At 31.1% G+C, this 20,761-nt stretch overlaps 1 protein-coding gene across 1 annotated transcript in view; it reads right to left on the bottom strand.

Moving 5' to 3' along the window:
• The window catches only part of LOC126883295 (mannosyl-oligosaccharide alpha-1,2-mannosidase IA-like), a 662,535-nt gene extending 642,314 nt beyond the window's left edge, over positions 1-20,221 (bottom strand). Inside the window, exon 1 of the mRNA XM_050648655.1 lies at positions 19,541-20,221. Coding sequence (XP_050504612.1) covers positions 19,541-20,125 — 585 coding nt within the window. The 5' untranslated portion in view covers positions 20,126-20,221. The remainder of the gene's footprint in view (positions 1-19,540) is intronic.
• Positions 20,222-20,761: the final 540 nt, after the last annotated feature.

The raw sequence follows: 20,761 nt of genomic DNA, 5'->3' as shown, positions 1-20,761 counted from the left end.
GATTGCAATCTCCTGTTAATATACAGTATTTGATAACTTTGGGATTGGAAGAAATATTTAGGTTACTTATTGACTTTTTCACAAATTGTAAAATTGTATTATAATAGTAGCTTGGGGTTTAGTTACTGTTTGACACCTATGTCTAACCTTTTGTAAATTTACCTTACTTATCCGTGGCCCAGTCTTGTGTTTTGTGTTGTATGAAAATGTCTTGATGGGTCCCTGGACGAGAAGTGGGTGTCCCAGTTAATGTCACTTTTGTCATAATTATTGATTTTTCTTTAGGATACTCGCTTAGGGTAGTTAGGATTATTTAGGTTAGTTAGGGCTAAAATATGTAACCTGTAACTGGCTGAATCACTAATGTGTATGCAAAAAAAGTCCCTGAAAACTTCTATAATGTTTATTTTAATAAGTTACAGGGATGAAAAAAAGAGAAAATTGAGTGTGATTTTTAACTCATTAACCACCACGTTAATTTTTTTTTGCCTTCGGGCCCCATGTTCGCAATCTCAATGTTAATGTGAATTATATTTAACTCACTGAGCGCCTGGGCTAAACAAGGCGTGAGTTAAATACAACTCACGTGGCGTTCAATGTGTTAATTTCAAATATCTCATTCAAAAGAAACTTTTTGTTTATTCTAAGCGACTTTCGGCCCTCGGTAATAATGTAATCTTTGATTCTAAGTTCAAATTGTTCAAAAATATTTATTAGTTTTTTCAGGATTCGAAAAAAAAAATGAACACATGTCCGTGGTGATATGTTCCAGTTCCAGATTGAGCATAATCTTTGTCATACAACACACTCAGTCGAACAAAATGTGCTGACAAGGCAGTGACAAACAAGGCTACCAAATATTTGACACGGCTTCAGGAATATTTTGAGTTGTTTATTAAATAATATGTATTGATATTGTATTTGGTAAATAATTGATTTAAGACGTGAAATTAATAAAATTTTATTTATTGTTTATTATTTATGGAAGATCCAAGCAGAACATACACTAGGATCTATTCTGTGATCCAAGTAGGTATCTTTTTGTTAAATATGTTCAAAATTTATCTAAGTGTTCCATAGTAACAATATATTATTAAAATAACTTTATCACTTTTTCTCTTTTCTCGATTATTAGTTTTTATTGTATATTATATAAATGATTGTATTCACTGGATATATAAGTAGTTAGTGAAAAAATAATTATATTAATTAACTGAATTAATAATTTAAGCGATTATACAAGTAACGGTTATCCAAGAACATTCAAAAGCCGTCTCTATGTTAATGATGGCAATGTCATTGTCAACTAATGTTTACATCTCCATACCAGTGAGAATTTTACTACACGTAATTTGCCGTGTAAAGAAAGAAAAAGTAAGGATAGCCGTAAAATATTTGCTCCTACCCTCTTAATTTGATCCTGCTATTTAGAAAACATTGAGTGATCCAGTTTTTAGGATAACCTAATAGAACTGAACTTTGGTTAAAAAATATTTATAATTTGGCAACAAAACATATTTTTATGATTAAAATAAAAACCTTATTTTGTAAAAGGTATATGTATTTAAAATCCCTAAAAAGGGCTGTATCACAAAACGTTTTCGGAATCAATATTCCATCATCAGTGTTATCACAGGTTTACATACTTTAAGCCACCAAAATGTACGGGTAAAAACCTTTGAATTGATTTTAAACAGCTGGGGTTACATTATATTATTTGGTTTTGAAAGATGTTTAAAATATTTCCAGATTAACCCCTGGCATCACATGACATCACCCATATTGGTTGGAAAATTGAAGGTAGACCTTGCATGGCAGAGTTTAGGTGACAACTGATCAGTTGTAAGGTCTAAGTCAGGTGTACCTTCAATTTTCCAACCAATATGGTTGATGTCATGTGATGCCAGGGGTTAATCTGGAAATATTTTAAACATCTTTCAAAACCAAATAATATAATGTAACCCCAACTATTTAAAATCAATTCAAGAGTTTTTACCCGTACATTTTGGTGGCTTAAAGCATGTAAACCTGTGATAACACTGATGATCGAATATTGATTCCGAAAACGTTTTGTGATACAGCCTTTTTAGGGATTTTAAATACATATACCTTTTACAAAATAAGGTTTTTATTTTTTGTGATTTATGGTATACAGCCAGTACAGGAATTTTTCCTTGTGATATTTTTATGATTACCTACATCACCCGCTCCGAGGAATGTACATAAAAATACCAAAATATAATATCTATCAGACTAACCACCAAGATAATGCAATATCGATCAGACTAAACCACAGCCTATGGTGAGACTGCAAAATCATAATACATAATTCTAGAAAACATTATGAACTGTAAGGTTATAAGAAGCATCATACAGTGTGGCAAAGCCAAATGGAATAAATTCATTATTTCGTAAATGAGCGATTTTGGAAAAAAATCCCGATAGATTTTTATTTTCAAATTACGATTTTTTGGCATATGTATACAGGGTGTGCCGAAAATATTGGTCATAAATTATACCACAGATTCTGGGGTCAAAAATAATTTGATTGAACCTCACTTACAATAGGAAAAATGAAAGAATACCCATGGACGAACATATAAAACACGCTGTATATTCCTGTCACCGTGTCACACAAAAAATTGGCCAGCGCAAATACATGTCATAATTATTGTTACATGTACTTGCACTGGACAATTTTCTTTGTGACACGGTGGCAGGAAAATACAGCGTGTTTTATATGTTCGTTCATGGGTATTCTTTCATTTTTCCGACTGTACCTATATACAATAGTGCACACAAAAAAAGTTACAGCCCTTTGAAGTTACAAAATACAAATCGATTTTTTTTGATATATCGAAAACTCTTAAGAGATTTTTTATTGAAAATGGACACGTGGCATTCTTATGGCAGCAACATCTTATAAAAAAATTAAAGTGAAATTTGTGTACCCCATAAAAATTGTATGGGGGTTTTGTTCCTTTAAACCCCCCAAACTTTTGTGTACGTTCCAATTAAATTATTATTGTGGCACCATTAGTTAAACACAATGTTTTTAAAACTTTTTTTGCCTCTTAGTACTTTTTCGATAAGCCAGTGCTTATCGACATATTTTGAATATTTGTCGAATCCACCACATATTTGTAAATGGTTAAGTATGATTATAGAGACCTGTTAATAATCTGAAAATTTATTTATAATTTGCATTTTTAGGTATATTTTGAAAAAGAAGCCACATCTCGATAAAAGGTGACTTGTCAAAAAAAGACTAAGAGGCAAAAAAGTTTTAAAAACACTGTGTTTAACTAATGGTAGCACAATAATAGTTTAATTGGAACGTATACAAACGTTTGGGGGCTTTAAAGGAACAAAACCCCCATAAAATGTTTATGTAAATATATTAAAAAAGAAGCCGCATCTCGATAAAAACTGGATTATCGAAAAAATACTAAGAGGCAAATAAGTTTTAAAAACGTTGTGTTTAACTAATGGTATCACAATAATGAATTAATTGGAACGTACACAAAAGTTTGGGGGGGTTTAATTAAGGGAACAAAACCCCCGTAAATTTTTTATGGGGTGGACAAACTTCACTATAATTTTGTTTTAAGATGTTCCTGCCACAAGAATAATACATGTCCATTTTCAATAAAAAATTTCTAATAGTTTTCGATATATTGAAAAAAATCGATTTTTATTTTGTAACTTAACTTTTTTTATGAGCATATTTGTACTAAGGTAAGTTAGGTTCAATCGAACTATTTTTGACCCCAGAATGGGGTCCTACCTGTTGCCTGCATAGAGTTAGCGTCCGTTTTTTAATTATTAACAATTTATTGCAAAAATCGCGATTTTTTCGATTGTTTGCACCCTATTTAAAAGCTAAACAATTAACATAAAACTACAAAATTTGAAAATCGATATTTGTTAATAACTTTTACTAAATTTAACTTAAAATTTTAGGGTTTCACCCAAAGTTGGTTGTTTTGGTACTTAACAAACCCTCAAAATTTGAGACCGATCCATTAATTAGTTTAAAAGTTATTCTATTTGTTTATCCCAGAGACATTTATTTTGCAATAACATAAGACAGAAAATAATGAACATTGTACAATTCTGAGTATGCCAAACGAAAGTACAAGATTGATAGTATAAAAATGTATTAAAAAAAGATCAAAAAATCAAACAATATAATCAAAAATCCTAAAGCCAAATTTTTGAAATTTTGTAGTTTATAAACATTTAGAATAACTTGACAAATATTGTCCGTAGGAACAATCTTTTATATATTCGGAAAGCTAGTATTTTAACATGAATTTACAAATAAAAAAAATTAGCCTGGGTACGTTAGGGACAAAGTTAGCCATTTGTTTTTTTTTAATTCACAGCTAATTTGTTTATAATAATTAAGAAATTTAATTGATGCCGTTTTAAATAATGGGATTTGTATTTTTTGTTAAAAAATTTGCATAAACATTGTATTTTCACAGCACCCTCTACGATTTTCCAAAATTGTAGTTCAAACGGTTACTAGGGGGAACCTACGAATCCACCGTGTTAAAATACCGAAAAAGCAAATTTCAAACTAATATAACTTTCTGTATCTCCGGATCAACTCAATGGATTTTCATGTTTCTTTTTTAATTCGTATGTAATTTCTACGTATATTACAAATATGCAATTTGTTTATAAATTTATTAATTAGTAATCAGTCTAATTTGTTTAAACAATTCTTGAAAAATATTTTTTACAAAAATCTATTTTTTTAAACATAGTATCATTAATGATCATACAAAAAGTTAAAGTTCACTTTAATAAATAAATTATTTTTATTAGATAATTATAATTTATTGAAGATTATTTATTTATTAAAGTATACCTTAACTTTTTCTATGATTAATAATGATAGTCTGATTAAAAACATGGATTTTTGGGAAAAAATTATTTTTTCAAAAATTGTTTAAACAAATTAGATTGTTTATTAATCAATAAATGTCAAATTGCAAATAGACAAATTACATATTTGTATTAGACAGAAAAATTACATACAAATTAAAAAAGAAAGATCAAAATATATTCAGTAGATCCCGAGATATAGAAAATGATAGTAGTTTTAAGTTGCCTTTTTTAGTTTTTGAACTCGTGCATTTGTCGGCTCCCCCTTCACTTACCACGACTAGTCACCAACTGAACAACATTTTTAAAAATTCGTGTAAAATACCAACTTTTCGAATATGTAAAATGGACAATGGACAATGGAAAATTTTCTACGGACAATATTTTTAAAATTGTTCTAAATGTTTATAAACTACAAAATTTCAATAATTTGGCATTAGTATTTTTGACTATATTCGATAATTTTTTATCTTTTTTTAGTACATTTTGATAGTATCACTTTTCTACTTTCATTTGACATACGCAGAATTGCCTTATCTTCATTATTTTCTGTCTTATGTTATTGCAAAATAAAGGTCTCTGGGATAAACAAATAGAATAACTTTTAAAATAATTATTGGATCGGTCTCAAATTTTGAGGGTTTGTTAAGCACCCCAATACACAACTTTGGGTGAAACACTAAAGTTCTGAAGTAGTTTTAGTAAAAGTTATTAACAAATAACGATTTTCACTTATTTTGCAGTTTGCGTAGCAACAAATTAACTTTTTAACTTTCAAAAATCGGCATTTTGAAGGTTTTTCAATGTTCTAAAAAATTAAATTTTGTAATTTTATATCAACTGTTAAGCTTTTGAATGGGGTGCAAAAAATCGAAAAAAATCGCGATTTTTGCACTAAATTGTTAATAGTTAAAAAACGGGCGCGAACTCTAGGCAGGAAACAGGTAGGTTTTCTTCCTATAAGTCTACAATAACTAAAAAAGTAGTCAGCTACCTGGATCTTTGAGTGTCCCGAACATGGTCTATTTCCAGCTTATTACCCTGGAGTATATCTTGTCCACAATTTCTCTATATTTTCTCCCTCCAGAAGGGAGAGACTTTCTGCCTCCAGGCACTAGATTCCCTCATCCATTTATCATACATTTTTTCGTCATACCACGTCCAAAAATGTATAATAAAGATGTGCAACTTTTTTGTTCTGTATATTCTGATAACTTTAACAGACCATGGTTTTTCGCCTCATTATACACGGTTGAAATAATTTACTTTCTACTCGAAATTTTATAAAATGGATGTAAAATATTCTAAATTTAACCTTCAAGTATGGTACATACGAGACAAAACATCGGCCACCTTGATATTTGTTATTTTAACCCTAATGACTATTCAATATTATTATTTATACAACTCTCTACTTTCAAATAATCTAGAAATTGTAGTATAAATAATAAAAAATATGGTAATTTTTCTTAATTCTAGAAATTGTTGTCTTAACTTATGAATATTGTTTTTAATTTCTGTTTTTTTAAGTAAAACATGAACTTACTATATCAACTGTCGTTAAGTGTTAATATTTTTGGTGGCACTAAAAAAGTAGCTGATTTAATACTGTTGTCATAGGAATTGGATTCAAGAGGCACGAGATCGAAACAGATGGATATGAGGGAGATCTATGTCCAGCAATGGACAATCGAATATTGAATAATGATGATAAAAATAGTGGCACAATATAGTCTAATTCCTTTTAACTTCATATTTACCGGCCAACAGATGAACCAGCATGTAGATCCTGAGAGATCCAGGTGAACGGAACTACACATATCGGCAAAATTAAAGGAACACTTTAAAAATGGGACGACATGTTTGATGTCTCGTATTTCCTAAACCAGTTGTCCGATTTGAGTGATTTTTTTAGTATGTTGTAGCCTTATTATTTACAAGAATATCGGTGTAATAATATTGTTGCTAGACAAGTAAATGTCATTTTAAAACGGGTGTAACAATCATACTGTGTTTTTTCCTTAAAGTTTGGAACACCCTGTGGAATATTCTAGCAGCTAGCATATATAAAATATTGAAATTAAAACTCAATTGTATCCTTAGGCTTTCTTAACATTTTCTTTTTTGATTCATTCGCTAATGTTGGATAATAAAAATGTTAGGTACTTGAACAACTAATCATGTTCTTTATCAGTACAGGGTGTTTCTAAATAAGTGCGACAAACTTTAAGGGGTAATTCTACATGAAAAATTAATGAACGTTTGCTTTATAAACATATGTCCGCAAATGCTTCGTTTCCGAGATATGGGATGTTGACTTTTTTCTTAGAAACTAACGATTTATTTACTGCTCTAAAACCGGTTGAGATATGCAAATGAAATTTGGTAGGTTTTAAGAGGTAGTGATTGTGCATTTTCTAACATACAATTAAGAATTTTATATTCACCATTGGCGTGCATACGGGATATATCTAACATGTTTATACCCGTATGCACGCCAATGGTGAATATAAAATTCTTAAGTCTATGTCAAAAAATGCGCAATCACTACCTCTTAAAACCTACCAAATTTCATTTGCATATCTCAACCGGTTTTAGAGCAATAAATAAATCGTCAGTTTATAAGAAAAAATTCAACATACCGTATTAGTGGAGTCAATGAAGGTTTTCACCTCCGATTTCGTTGAACCTTCATCGATTTTTATGAAAATTGGTAAGTAGTTAGAGGATACCTTAAGAAACAAAGGTGACATGATGCCAACTTGCGCTTCTACCCTGGGGGTGGATGCCACCCCTTCTCGGGGGTGAAAATTATTTCATTAAAAATAATACCATAAATCGATAAAGGGAAAAAGTCTAAGCAAAATTTGTTATATAAAGTTATTAATATAAACCAATACTTTTTGAGTTATTAAAGATCAAAGATTTTATGTTTTCGTAAAAAAATGCATGTTTTAAAGATGTTTTTCACGTGTAACTTAAAAACTATAAGCTTTTACAAAAAAGATATTATTACCAAAATTAAAGATAATAAAAAGTTGAATACACTTCTCATTTAAAGAACTACACTAATGTTAATTCAAAGAAGTTATGGGTAATTGAAAGTATATTTTTTTCGACGAGTACGCAAATCTAAGTATTCAACCTTAAATAACGGGAAAACGAGGCATTTTATAAAATATACTAGTCCTGTCGCCAGGGGGGGTACAACGGCCTCGTTAATTCAGATGGACTTACTCAAGTTTTTTTTATGTATTTTGACCCGTAGAACACGAATTTTTTGGGTAACAGTTGATCCGGATGTCGATAAGATTGTTATAGACCAAGAACTTGAGGAATCAAATAACAGCGATTTTTGGCAAAACAAAACAATATTTTGTATTTTTTGGGCCATTTTAAGTAAAAAATATTTCTACAAGTTTTTTCGTAGGATGCACAGTTTTCGAGATAAACGCGGTTGAACTTTAAAAAAATCGAAAAATTGCAATTTTTGAACCCGAATAACTTTTGATTAAAAAATAAAATAGCAAGTCTGCTTACCGCATTTGAAAGTTTAAGTCAAATTATATCGGTTTTGATTATTTGCGTTGGTAAAAATTTATTTTTTTATTGTTTAACAAAGCTATAAACACGTAGGGTTTCCCGTGCTTTTACATGCGTTTTAACGCATGTAACGTAGAAATAGTCTTGATTGCACTAGTACCTATTCTACCTACTCGTTCGATTTTAAATGAGAAATCATAGAAACATCACTCACGCACTAGTGGTTTGTAGCTTTGTTTAACAATAACACAATAAATTTTTAGCAATGCAAATAATCAAAACCGACATAATTTGACTTGAACTTTCAAAGGCGCTAAGCAGAATTGCTATTTTATTTTTTAATCAAAAGTTATTCGGGTTTAAAAATTGCAGTTTTTCGATTTTTTGAAAGTTCAACCGCGTTTATCTCGAAAACTGTGCATCCTACTAAAAAACTTGTAGAAATATTTTTTGCTTAAAATGACCCAAAAAATACAAAATATTGTTTTGTTTTGCCAAAAATCGCTGTTATTTGATTCCTCAAGTTCTTGGTCTATAACAATCTTATCGACATCCGGATCAACTGTTACCCAAAAAATTCGTGTTCTACGGGTCAAAATACATAAAAAAAACTTGGGTAAGTCCATCTGAATTAACGAGGCCGTTGTACCCCCCCTGGCGACAGGACTATACCTACTAAACACTTTTCAAAGTAATTTGGAATACCTATCAAATGAGCTCCATAAGACGTTAATAGCATCAAAATTAAGCAAGTTATGATGAAAATAAGAGAACTCTTTGGATTTTTTTTTGGAAAAAGTTAAAAATAAAACATCGTCATTTCCACAAAAATTAAAATTTATAGAAATTCTCACAACAGTTTCTTTATAATAGCATAAGTAATGATTTCAACAATTTTGACCGGTTTAGAATGCATATTTTTGAAAAAAAGATGTAATTTAAAAAAAATCAGAATTTTTCAGATTATCGTAATTTTCATTTTCTTTTAATAATAACTCCAAAAATACTCAATATACGAAAAAAATTATATATAATAAAATTTTAGTTTTTTCTGTATCAAATATTTTATTTGTCTTACTATTTCTGTAGGGTACAAAATAACCGAGATAGAAACGTTTTAAGCTTAAATTTTGCCTCCGAGAACCATGTAACCGGGCAATTTAACCTTTTATTTTTAAAAAAGTAAGCGGTTTAGAAAATTAAATTTAACGCGGTTTAAAAGCGCTTAGTTTCAGCTTTCAAATAGTTTTTAGGCGAATCTCATGTCTCAAAATTAACGGAGTTATTAAAAAATAACAATAACATTTTTTGGAAAAATTTTTAAAAGATAAATTTTGAAAAATTTCTGTAGCATAAATTTTAATGCTATCAACTTGTTCGTGGGCTCATCTGATAGATATTTTTAAATACTTTGACAAATGTTTAATAAGTTTGTGTTATAAAATGCATAATTTTCCTGTTATTTAAGCTTTAATACTTAGATTTGGGTAGTCGCCGAGAGAAATATACATTCAATTACCTATAACTCACTTTTAGTTAACACTAAAAGGTTTTTCTAAAGGAATTTATTTAATTTTTTATTATCTTCAATTTTGGTAATAATAACTTTTTTGTAAAAACTTATAGGTTTTAAATTATTTATAAAAAATCGGTTAAAAACGTGCATTTTTCTCAGGAAAAATTCAAATCTCTAATCTTTAATAACTCAAAAAGTTATAATTAATTTCAATAACTTTATATAACAAATTTTGCTTAGAGTTAGTCCCGCTATCGAATTATGGGGTTATTTTTAATAAAATATTTTTCACCCCCGAGAAGGGGTGGCATCCACCCCCATGGTAAAAGCGCAAGTTGGCACCATGTCACCTTTGTTCCTTGAGATATCCTCTAACCACTCCCCAATTTTCATCCAAATCGATGGAGGTTCAACGAAATCGGAGGTAATAGCTCATATCCACCTTCAGTGACTCCACTATATCTCGGAAACGAAGCATTTACGGACATATGTTTATAAAGCAAACGGTCATTAATTTTTCATGAAGAATTACCCCTTAAAGTTTGTCGCACTTATTTATAAACACCCTATACTGATGAAGAACATGACTAGTTGTTAAAGTACCTACCTAACTTTTTTATTGTCCAACATATGCGAATGAATCAAAAAAGAAAATGTTAAGAAAGCCTAAGGCTACAATTGAGGTTTAATTTCAATAATTTATATCTGTGGCTTGGTTCTAAAAGGGCCAATGTCAAATTTTTGTTTTTTTTTGTACAGCTTTCGTTTGAATTTAATATTTACTAAACAAAATGCAATAAATTTACTCTGGCCCTTTTAGCATTAAGCCACATTATGTGACTTGGTGTTAAAATGGCCAATTTCAATTTTTTGAATTTTGTTTGGTCAATATTAAATTCAAAACAAAGCTGTACAAAAAAACAAAAATTTGACATAGGCCCTTTTAGAACCAAGCCACAGATATATGCTTGAATATTCCACAGGGTATTCCAAACCAAATGGGACAAACATGTCCCAATTTTAAGGTGTTCCTTTAATTTTGCCGGTGTGTGTATAAATAATATTTTATAGATGGGCTTATTTTTTCGTTTTGATCAGTTAAGTTTATTTCTGCTGTGGCTGTACACTAATTATTTTTTTAACAATAAGTACAATGAATTGTGGTTTCGATGGATACTTGCTTAAAAGTGTTAATGAAGATTGATAATGGTGAATCCATGGCGAAAATTTGTAGAGAATTTAATGTTGCAGAAAGCACTGTAAATGACTGGCGAAGAGTTCATGCCACTGGGGAGTTTTGCTGCTCAAAAATGAAATCTGTTAAAAATTTGGTTAGCTGTTGTATGGGGAAAAACCAATTTATGTGGTCTTCAATGAAGCTTTGTGGGTCTGATTTCTTCAGAAGCCTCGAGGGGGTACACCGCTGGGGTGTTCAATTTTAAAAGAAAAGTTTTGGTTAAGAGTGGAGTCGAATTTGTAGTACATTATGTTTGGCTTAATCAATTGGAGAAGTGGCACGGAATTCATTTAGTATACTTATGTGGAGTAAAAATATCTGCAGATAGGTACTTCTGATGCAACATAATTCAATTTTAATTAAATGGTTAAAATAGAGGAATCACATAAATAAATAAATGAAGAAGAAAAAGATATTAAGAAAGCATATGTTAAAAGCTTGCACAATTATGGATGACTAATAACAGTTGTGGAATATATTACTCAACATTTAACAGACCAACTATTATATAAAAAAAGGAAAGTGGTTTACTTCATACTGGTAAATAAACTAGTAAAATAAATTGAGTATACAACCGTAAGTCTGGTATACAACCGTAAGAGTAGAGTTAAGTATTCTTATACAGCCTTTTACAATATTTTTAAAATAAGCAGAAACAAAGCCAAACAACATAAAATATATGATAAAAAGGACCACAGGAACGTAACAATATAACCAACATGGCTATGTGACACTTCTGGAACTGCAGATGAATTGTAGGTAAAAACTGGGAGTTGAAACCAAAGGTAATGTGTTGGTTATACACATCAGTGATACGACTGACAGTTACTTATGGATTTCTCACACCACCCTATAAAGGCAAGCACTTCTAAAATATAACTTATAGAACTTTGTAGAACAGCATCTTTAAAGGTTATCACAGGTCTCTCTCCACTGGAATTATATAGTTCGACAGTCAACAGTAGACTTTATGATCATCCCAAGATTTAAAGCAAACAAAACTTGGTGGCCAAATTATATATTGAACAGCCACACAAATACTACTGGGATTATACTTAAGGAATCCATCATTATGATTATAGCTCACTGATGAATCTAAAATAGGCCATGGTACTTGGTATTGGATCAGGAGTCTTTGGGCAAACGGGTTATTACAATCAAATTTTACAGCCTAGGTCAATATACAACTGTGTTCCAGGCAATATACAACTGTGCTCCCAAAGCAAAAACTGAAGTTTTTTATGGAAGAGTGCATTGATGAAATCAAAGATGGAAACCCCAAAGCAAAGAAAATAAACATTAATGCAGATAGTTAAGCAGCTATTCTGGAAGTAAAGAACAACAACAACAAGGATCTCGTCAACAACCTGGCCAAATATAATAAAATGTCTTTAATATGGTTGTAGAGTCATGAAGGGTACATCTGCTCATTCATTCCTTCATGGGAAAGAAAGAGCAGGTCTGTCAGCAACACAACGCTAGAGAGAAACTGTTATAAGCCCAGAACCATTCTGTAGCATCAAAAAAGATGCTAGATATATAAAACGAAGTTCAGAAGTGGCTGAAAAGTAATCATCAAAAGAAATGAGCTCAAGAGCAAGTCCAGGCTAAGAAAAGGCATGAATCTTAACAGAAAAGATCCTAAAACTACCAATAAGGAAACTGCTGGTCTTCCTTGAGGCCACAGGATTTTTAACCCTTAAGCTCCTAGAGTTACATATATGTAACGCAGAAACCGCTAAAATCTTAAGCCTTAAATTCGGGAAGTGATTCTAATTTTAACTAGATGATGATGCAAAGCTTTCAAGGGACTCTTGTTTACTAGTTTTCAGCAGTTGGTTCAAGGATTTAATCTAACCTGTTTATTTAGTTGAGTGTTTTATGTGATGGTGTTTATTATTTATGGTAAAAATGGATGTCAAGTTTGATTAAGTATATTATTACTATTCTTTTGTTATTATATTTTGTTTAAAGTGTTTTCAATTTAGAATAAAATAATGTCTTTTCTTATTGATAATATAAATTTTTTAGAAATTTTATCCTTGTTTTGTAAAAAATGCCTTTAATTGTTGGTGTTACATATATGTAACGCTAGGAAGATATGGGAGCAAAAAATCGGAACTTTTGGAATTGTAACGTATTGCTTGTTCCAGAAAAGGGTTTTCTCTTCAAGAAGCGCTGGAGATAATTGATGCCGTTGAAACTTTAGATGTTGATGCTATAATATATAAGTACTGAAACCCCAGAATTGAATGTGCTTACAGACGAGGAGTTTGGTGATGAGGAATATAATGATTTTAACAGGCTGTCCGAGAGAATTCTAAGAGCACCGGTTTAACTTGTTTTACGAAATAGTAAAAGAGATTTCGAAATATATAATATTAACGAGGCTCAGCCTTCCAGATCATCAGCAAAAGCTAAAAAACTAGTGAAAGGAAAGTTGAAGTTGATCTTATGGACCAGAATGTAGCTAGATACCAAGTAGGAATTTGCTCTAAAAAATGATGCTAGTGTCTATTTACATAGATGATGGACATAATGATCTATTGACATTGATACTGGATATAATAGATCCTATGATCCTATTGCCACAACTAGAATTTCGAATATATCTAGTAACATCATATCTTACGAAGTATGGTACCAAATCAAAAGATGCAGGCAGGCCATTTTCGTCCAAAGTAGTCGTTGATATAAGATATGATAAGATTAATCATCTCCTGACCTATATTCCTGATAAGAAAAGGAGACGTTTTGCAGGTGAATGCTGTAGTTCATATGTGCGTACCACGGGTTGCAAGTGCAATGTGGGAGTGTGCATCAAGTGCAAGATAGATTTTCATCTACAATAACTTGATTATGATTTTTCATTTATCTAGTTTTGTATTTGTTTGTTATTTTAAGATTTATAATCAGAAATATTTTAATTATGTTTGCTCCTATATCTTCCTAGGGTCAATCCAAGCCAAGTGGTCCAAAGGTGGTTGCTTGACTATTTTTAATATTTTTTATTTTTCTACCTTTTAAACTTCAGTCTATAGAGAGTACAAAATTGCATTCATTTTATTTTTAAAAAATTTAGTTTGCCGATGACGGCCATTTTTGTTAAAGCATGTCAATCATTTTCACGGAAAACATGGCTTCGCTCTTTAGCCAATATTTTTTCTGAGGTTTGTCCTAGAACAATAAAACAAAAACCAAACTTTTTATAAAAGTATGCTCTAAAAAAACAGCCTGTAGCATTATTTAATTTCAAACTACCCTTAAGGCCTTAAATGAACCTCAAAGTTTGAATAGGTAAACTGATAAAATTCCATTTTCAGCATTTTTTTAACAACATAAGGCAAGCCGATATTGGTTTGTAATTTTTTTCTGGAAAACGTACACACTTTAAATAAAAAAAAGTTTGAGCTTTGAGACTTGAGTAAATTTTTTCAAAAAAAATCTCAAAAACGTAATTTTTTGAAAAATCTTAAAGTTTGACCCCTTATATCTCTGATGGGCACGGATGAAAAAATTTGAAATTTGGCTGAATGTTAGCCCCTAGCAAGTAGAATAAGGAGTAAAAATTTGAAGTTGCAGACTTACGTCATATAGGAGTTACAGGCCTGAAAAAATGACCAAAAATCAAAATGGTCAAAATTTGAGTGTTTGTGGGCAGGGTAATTAAAATTCAAATAAACTGTCTAATGAAATAAAAATGAATCTGTTTTAACTAGATTTCACAATGAATACAAATTTATAAAGGGTGGGCCAAAGAAAAGAGTTCACCTCGATATTTGGCAATAGTTACCTACAGTAGGAAAAATGAAAGAATACCCATGAACGAACATATAAAACACACTGCATTTTCCTATCACCGTGTCACAAAGAAAATTACCCAGCACAAGTACATGTAATAATAATTATTACATGTACTTGTGCTGGCCAATTTTTTGTGTGACACGGTGACAGGAAAATACAGCGTGTTTTATATGTTTGTTCATGGGTATTCTTTCATTTTTCCTACTGTATTAGATTTTAAGGAAATGCCGAAACAGGTCCATTTTTATTTTTATTATATTGCAACTTTTTCGGATATATTTCATACTACGTGACGTCATCCATCAGAGCGTGATGACATAATCGATGATTTTTTTAAATGGGAATAGGGGTCTTGTGGCAACTAAAAATACATTGGACTGCTGTCAGAAAATAGAAAAAATGTTTATTTCACAAATAAACATTTCTTTTCGCTTAAATTAAATCACAAACAGCCTCCCACTTACCTCTTGACAGTTTGAACATTTAATTTAAGCGAAAAGCAATGTTTATTTGCCAAATATTTTTTTTCTATTTTATGACAGCAATAAAATGTATTTTGAGTTAAATAAATTACATACATTCTACTTTTTATGTCAATTAATTTAATTCAAAAATTATTTGTTGGCCACCCTGTATAAATAATTATATTATTGTTTATACTACTGAACAGAGAATTGAACACTCTTTCAAATGAGATAACATACGACCCCTATTACCATTAAAACAATAATCGATTACATCATCACGCCCAGATGGATGACGTCACTGACGATGACGTCATGGAGACGTATGAAATATATATAAAAAAATTTTAATTTAAAAATAAAATCGACCTGTTTTGGCATTTCCTTAAAATCTAATAACTGCCAAATATCAAGGTGAACTCTTTTCTTTGGCCCACCCTGTAAAAATTTGAATTCATTGTGAAATCTGGTGAAAATAGATTAATTTTTATTTCATTAGACAGTTTATTTGAATTTTAATTACCCTGCCCGCAAACGTTCAAATTTTGACCATTTTGATTTTTGACCATTTTTTCAGGCCTGTAACTCCTATATGACGTAAGTCTGCAACTCCAAATTTTTACTCCTTATTCTACTTGCTAGGGGCTAACATTCAGCCAAATTTCAAATTTTTTCATCCGTGCCCATCAGAGATATAATGGGTCAAACTTTGAGATTTTTCAAAAACTTACGTTTTTGAGATTTTTTTTGAAAAAATTTACTCAAGTCTCAAAGCTCAAACTTTTTTTTATTTAAAGTATGTACGTATGTCTTTTGCAGAAAAAAATACAAACCATTATCGGCTTGCCTTATGCTGTTAAAAAAATGCTGAAAATGGAATTTTATCAGTTTACCTCTTCAAACTTCGAGATTCATTTAAGGCCTTAAGGGTAGTTTGAAATTAAATAATGCTATAGGCCGTTTTTTACAGCATACTTTTCTAAAAAGTTTGGTTTTTTATTTATTGTTCTAGGACAAACCTCAGTGAAAATATTGGCTAAAGAACGAAGCCATGTTTTCCGTGAAAATGATCGATACGCTTTAACAAAAATGGCCGTCATCGGCAAACTAATTTTTTTAAAAATAAAATAACTGGAATTCTGTACTCTCTATAGACTGAAGTTTAAGAGATAGAAAAATAAAAAATATTAAAAATAGTCAAGCAACCAACTTAATTTATATTGGACCACTTGGCATGGATTGACCCCCTAGTGTTACATATATGTAACAGCAATTTTCTAAAAAATCAAAATAATTAAGAAAAAAAATGTATGTATTTTGTTTTAAAACCTTCTCCTGAATACATCAAAATAAAAAAAATGAAATTTTTATACACTTTAAACAACAATAAAAATTTTATTTAAAAATAAACTTAAGGGTTAATAATGTAATAAAAATTACTGACTCATAGATCTCAGCAATTAAACTGTTTCATCTGTATATACAGTAATGTAAAAATCTCACCCAAGCAATGAATTTTCAAATTAAAGCCAAATACGAAAATGTTTTTTTAAATAATTTTAATTTATCAAAATATTTTATATGGCTTGCACAAGCGCAATGAGATTTGTTTTCATTTGAACAGCAGAATTGATGTCCATAACTAAGTATGGATTTAAAACAAACGATGATTAAAGTTAAGCACTTTGTCATTTTATCTGAAATAGGTATGTGTGTGTATGTGGCTCGATATTATTGGCTTTGGGAGCCAGACCATTTGTGACACTTCCTGCTTCAACTAAAGATAATTTTTTTACAATTTATATATTCCGTTTATCATATTTGTACACAATATGTTCTAATCGTTTAATATTATTAATTTATTATTGACTTTTCTCTTTGAATTCTTTATTCTTTTTTATTTTTAATTATGTTTATTTTTTGAATTCTTTGTTAAATTGTGTTTAGTTTTGTGCAAGATCTTTTCCCTCTTTTTAATATACAGGGACACATAATACACTCAGGAGCAGGACCAGCAATAATGGGCCTGCAAGGGATGCACAGCAGACAGGCACCTCTGTTTTGGGGGGCACCAAAATGAGATTTTGTCTGTTAGTTTTATACAAAATACTAATTAAAAAAAAACAAAGGGCGCCTATGCTAGTTTTACTGGCAGGCACCTTATATCCTAGTACTGGAACTACTCAGGAGTTATTACCTAACATAGTAAGGAGGTTGCTCTGAAGGTATTTTCTCCTTGCATTTTACTTTTTAATTAAAAAATTGTAACAATTAAGTGCAATTACTTACAAAATTGGAAATAACTGGTGTTTTGACTTAAGGGGCTATCCTAGTGTAAAAATACGATACGAAATTCATATACTTTTTTGGGAATTTCTAAAATAAAAAGTACTGTACCGATTGTTTTGAAAATTTGCATGAGCATTTATTATAAAAAGAAGTACACGTCAAACAATTTTCGTAAAAAAATATTGAAAATTAAACGATTTTATACGATAAATCTACTGGCACCATGAAAATAAAAACAGAGCTCTACTGCTGCAGTGATTGGGACTAATAGTGACCCTGAAACATAAAATTTCAAAGTTATATATAAGATATTTTCTATACCATAAACTAGGAGTTTTTTGATCGGATAAAAAATGTCAATTTGGCAGTTTTTGAAACTAAAAATGTTTTAGCTAATTTTAAAAAATGTTTTCAACACTTTTCACACCATTTTCCCAAATTTTAATATTTTTCAAAAATCCTAGTTGATGGTATGGGAAATGACATATTTCAATAATCACTTTGAAATTTTATGTTTCAGAATCCCCATTAGTCTCAATCACTGCAGCAGTGGAGCTATGTTTTTATTTTTACGGTGCCAGTAGATTTATCGTATAAAATCGTTTAATTTTCAATATTTTTTTATGAAAATTGTTTTACATGTACTTCTTTTTATAATAAATGCTTATGCAAATTTTCAAAACAATTGGTACAATACTTTTTATTTTAGAAATTCCCAAAAAAAGCATATGAATTTCGTACTTTTACACTAGGATAGCCCCTTAAGTACAATGGCATAACCAGGGGGGTTTTGGGTGTTATAACCCCCAAAGTACATCCCCCTTTGAGATGTACCGCCCAGTAGTTGTAACCCCCTTATGATCATCCTGGTTGGTTACGCCATTGCTTAAGTATGGCTTAGGAATAATTTTCAAAGCACAAAACATATTAATTAACTAATGAAAAGGAACATTCCTATTATTTGTGATTCTTTGTTATGAAAATAAACTGGAATATTTTGAGTCCAATAAATGTGTTTTTGACAATGTGCAATAGAACAACACTTATAACCGAAAATAATGACTACACTGCAGAAATCAAAGTCAGAATCGAGAAAGCACGTTCTAATTTTATGAAAATGAAAAAGGTCCTATGTAGTAAAGATTTAACATTAGCTCTTAAAGTACGCCTAACAAAATGCTACGTATATAGTGTACTATACTATGGACTGGAATCATGGACGTTAAATGTAGAGACAATGAGACGACTTAACGCCTTTGAAATGTGGACGTATAGAAGAATTATGAGGGTTTCCTGGGTAGATAGAGTTACGAACAATGAAGTACTGAGAAGAATAGGTAAAGAGAAGGAAGTTGAACTGACAATTAAAGAAAGAAAACTACAGTACCTCGGACATGTGATGCGGGGCGAGATGTATGCCATCCTGCGACTCATAATGCAGGGAAAGATAGATGGCAGAAGAAGCATCGGCAGAAGACGAATTTCATGGCTGAAGAACCTGAGAGAATGGTTTGGATGCAGCTCAAAACAACTATTTAGAGCTACTGCCTCAAAAATTAAAATAGCTATGATGATTGCCAACCTCCGTAGCGGAGATGGCACCTGAAGAAGAAGAATAGAACCAAGTACCTATATGAAAAAAGGATATTAAAGAATATTCACTGACAGAGAATACTAATTTTGAAATTCTGGGTCCAACTAGAGTGCTAAACATGGTCACTTATAAAAGGTGCATGCAGATTGTTTTGAAGGTATGTGATCCCTTAAAATTTAAATGATGTATGAACTCACCTCTTTAACTTTCTCCCTTCGGGCTCTAGCTTCCGCATCCTCATCTTCACCTCCCTCTAACATTGGATAGCGGTTACTGTGAGCTGCAGGAACTGTTTTCTGAAGCTGGTCTCGAAGCTGATCTCCAAAACCATCTACCACCCTTATTTCACTGACTTGTTTAGCAGTAGAGGAAGTTTTAGGTCTTTCTATATCAGGCCTTTCAAGAACCTTTAACTCACCGTCCTGTTCAATTTTGGCCCTAAGTTTAGCCCTATCCCCTATGACATGAGGGTCTTCCTTAATGTCATCTTCATGTCTAAGGAGTTTAGGGGCTTCTCCTATGTTCTCCAAAGGAGGTGGAGGTATTAGTAGATCAGGTCCAGCTCTCTTTATTTGATCATACACTTTGTATACACTTTCAGCTGTACCACCAGTCCTAAATTCAGGTAGGAAAAAGAATGTACCAAAACATACAAAACCGAATGTGATAAACACTAAAAATACAACATATTTTTCCCTTGGACGAAAGGAACGTCTTGAAAAGGGCACTGGGACACCGGGCACGAATCTTTGATATGTAGGTAAAATTCCGGAAGCCGTCATGATCTTTGTTTACACGTACTTTTTTATCGCAAAAATTATTTTGGCTAACATTGGCAAAGATGCGCCATTTACTGGTGCACTGACAGCTGCTCGCAGATTTCTACTTGGATTGGAGAGGCAGGAGCACAGGTGAAATTATAAACATTCTAAAAATTTGACATTTCCTTACACTATCTGCGCCCTCTAGGAAGTATGTATCAAATTTCATGGATGATACAAACTAGCAATCTAGCTGACAAGTTTTAATTGAACTATCTACAAATAGATGGCGCAAATGCGGAGCACTAAATTTCATTTGAAATAAATGAATGAATTTAAAGAAAATGACCATCTCTAAAAAATCTGAATGTTATAAGAATAATAAAAAATCAATTTTGAATCATACTTTTACTAAAACCAAAGAATACCCCAGCCCCCAAGAAACGAAAGTTTTGTCGGTAAAATACCTTTGAAATCCATAAGCATTAAGACAGGAAATGACAGTTGTACTAGTTAGTACACTAAGAAAAGTAATGAAGAAGTAGTAGAGAAACAGTAGTCAATCAGCCATACTCAACATTTTTCTTTTCTGGGCCACATAGTAGCCATTGCAACAGCTTGCTGGCCGCAATCAAGGTAAGTAGTATACAATGTGTT

Source organism: Diabrotica virgifera, chromosome 4 (genome assembly GCF_917563875.1).
Source record: "Diabrotica virgifera virgifera chromosome 4, PGI_DIABVI_V3a".
Taxonomy (NCBI): Eukaryota; Metazoa; Arthropoda; class Insecta; order Coleoptera; family Chrysomelidae; genus Diabrotica; species Diabrotica virgifera.
The sequence above is the reverse complement of the archived record's forward strand: the minus strand, read 5'-3'. Positions and strand labels throughout refer to the sequence as shown.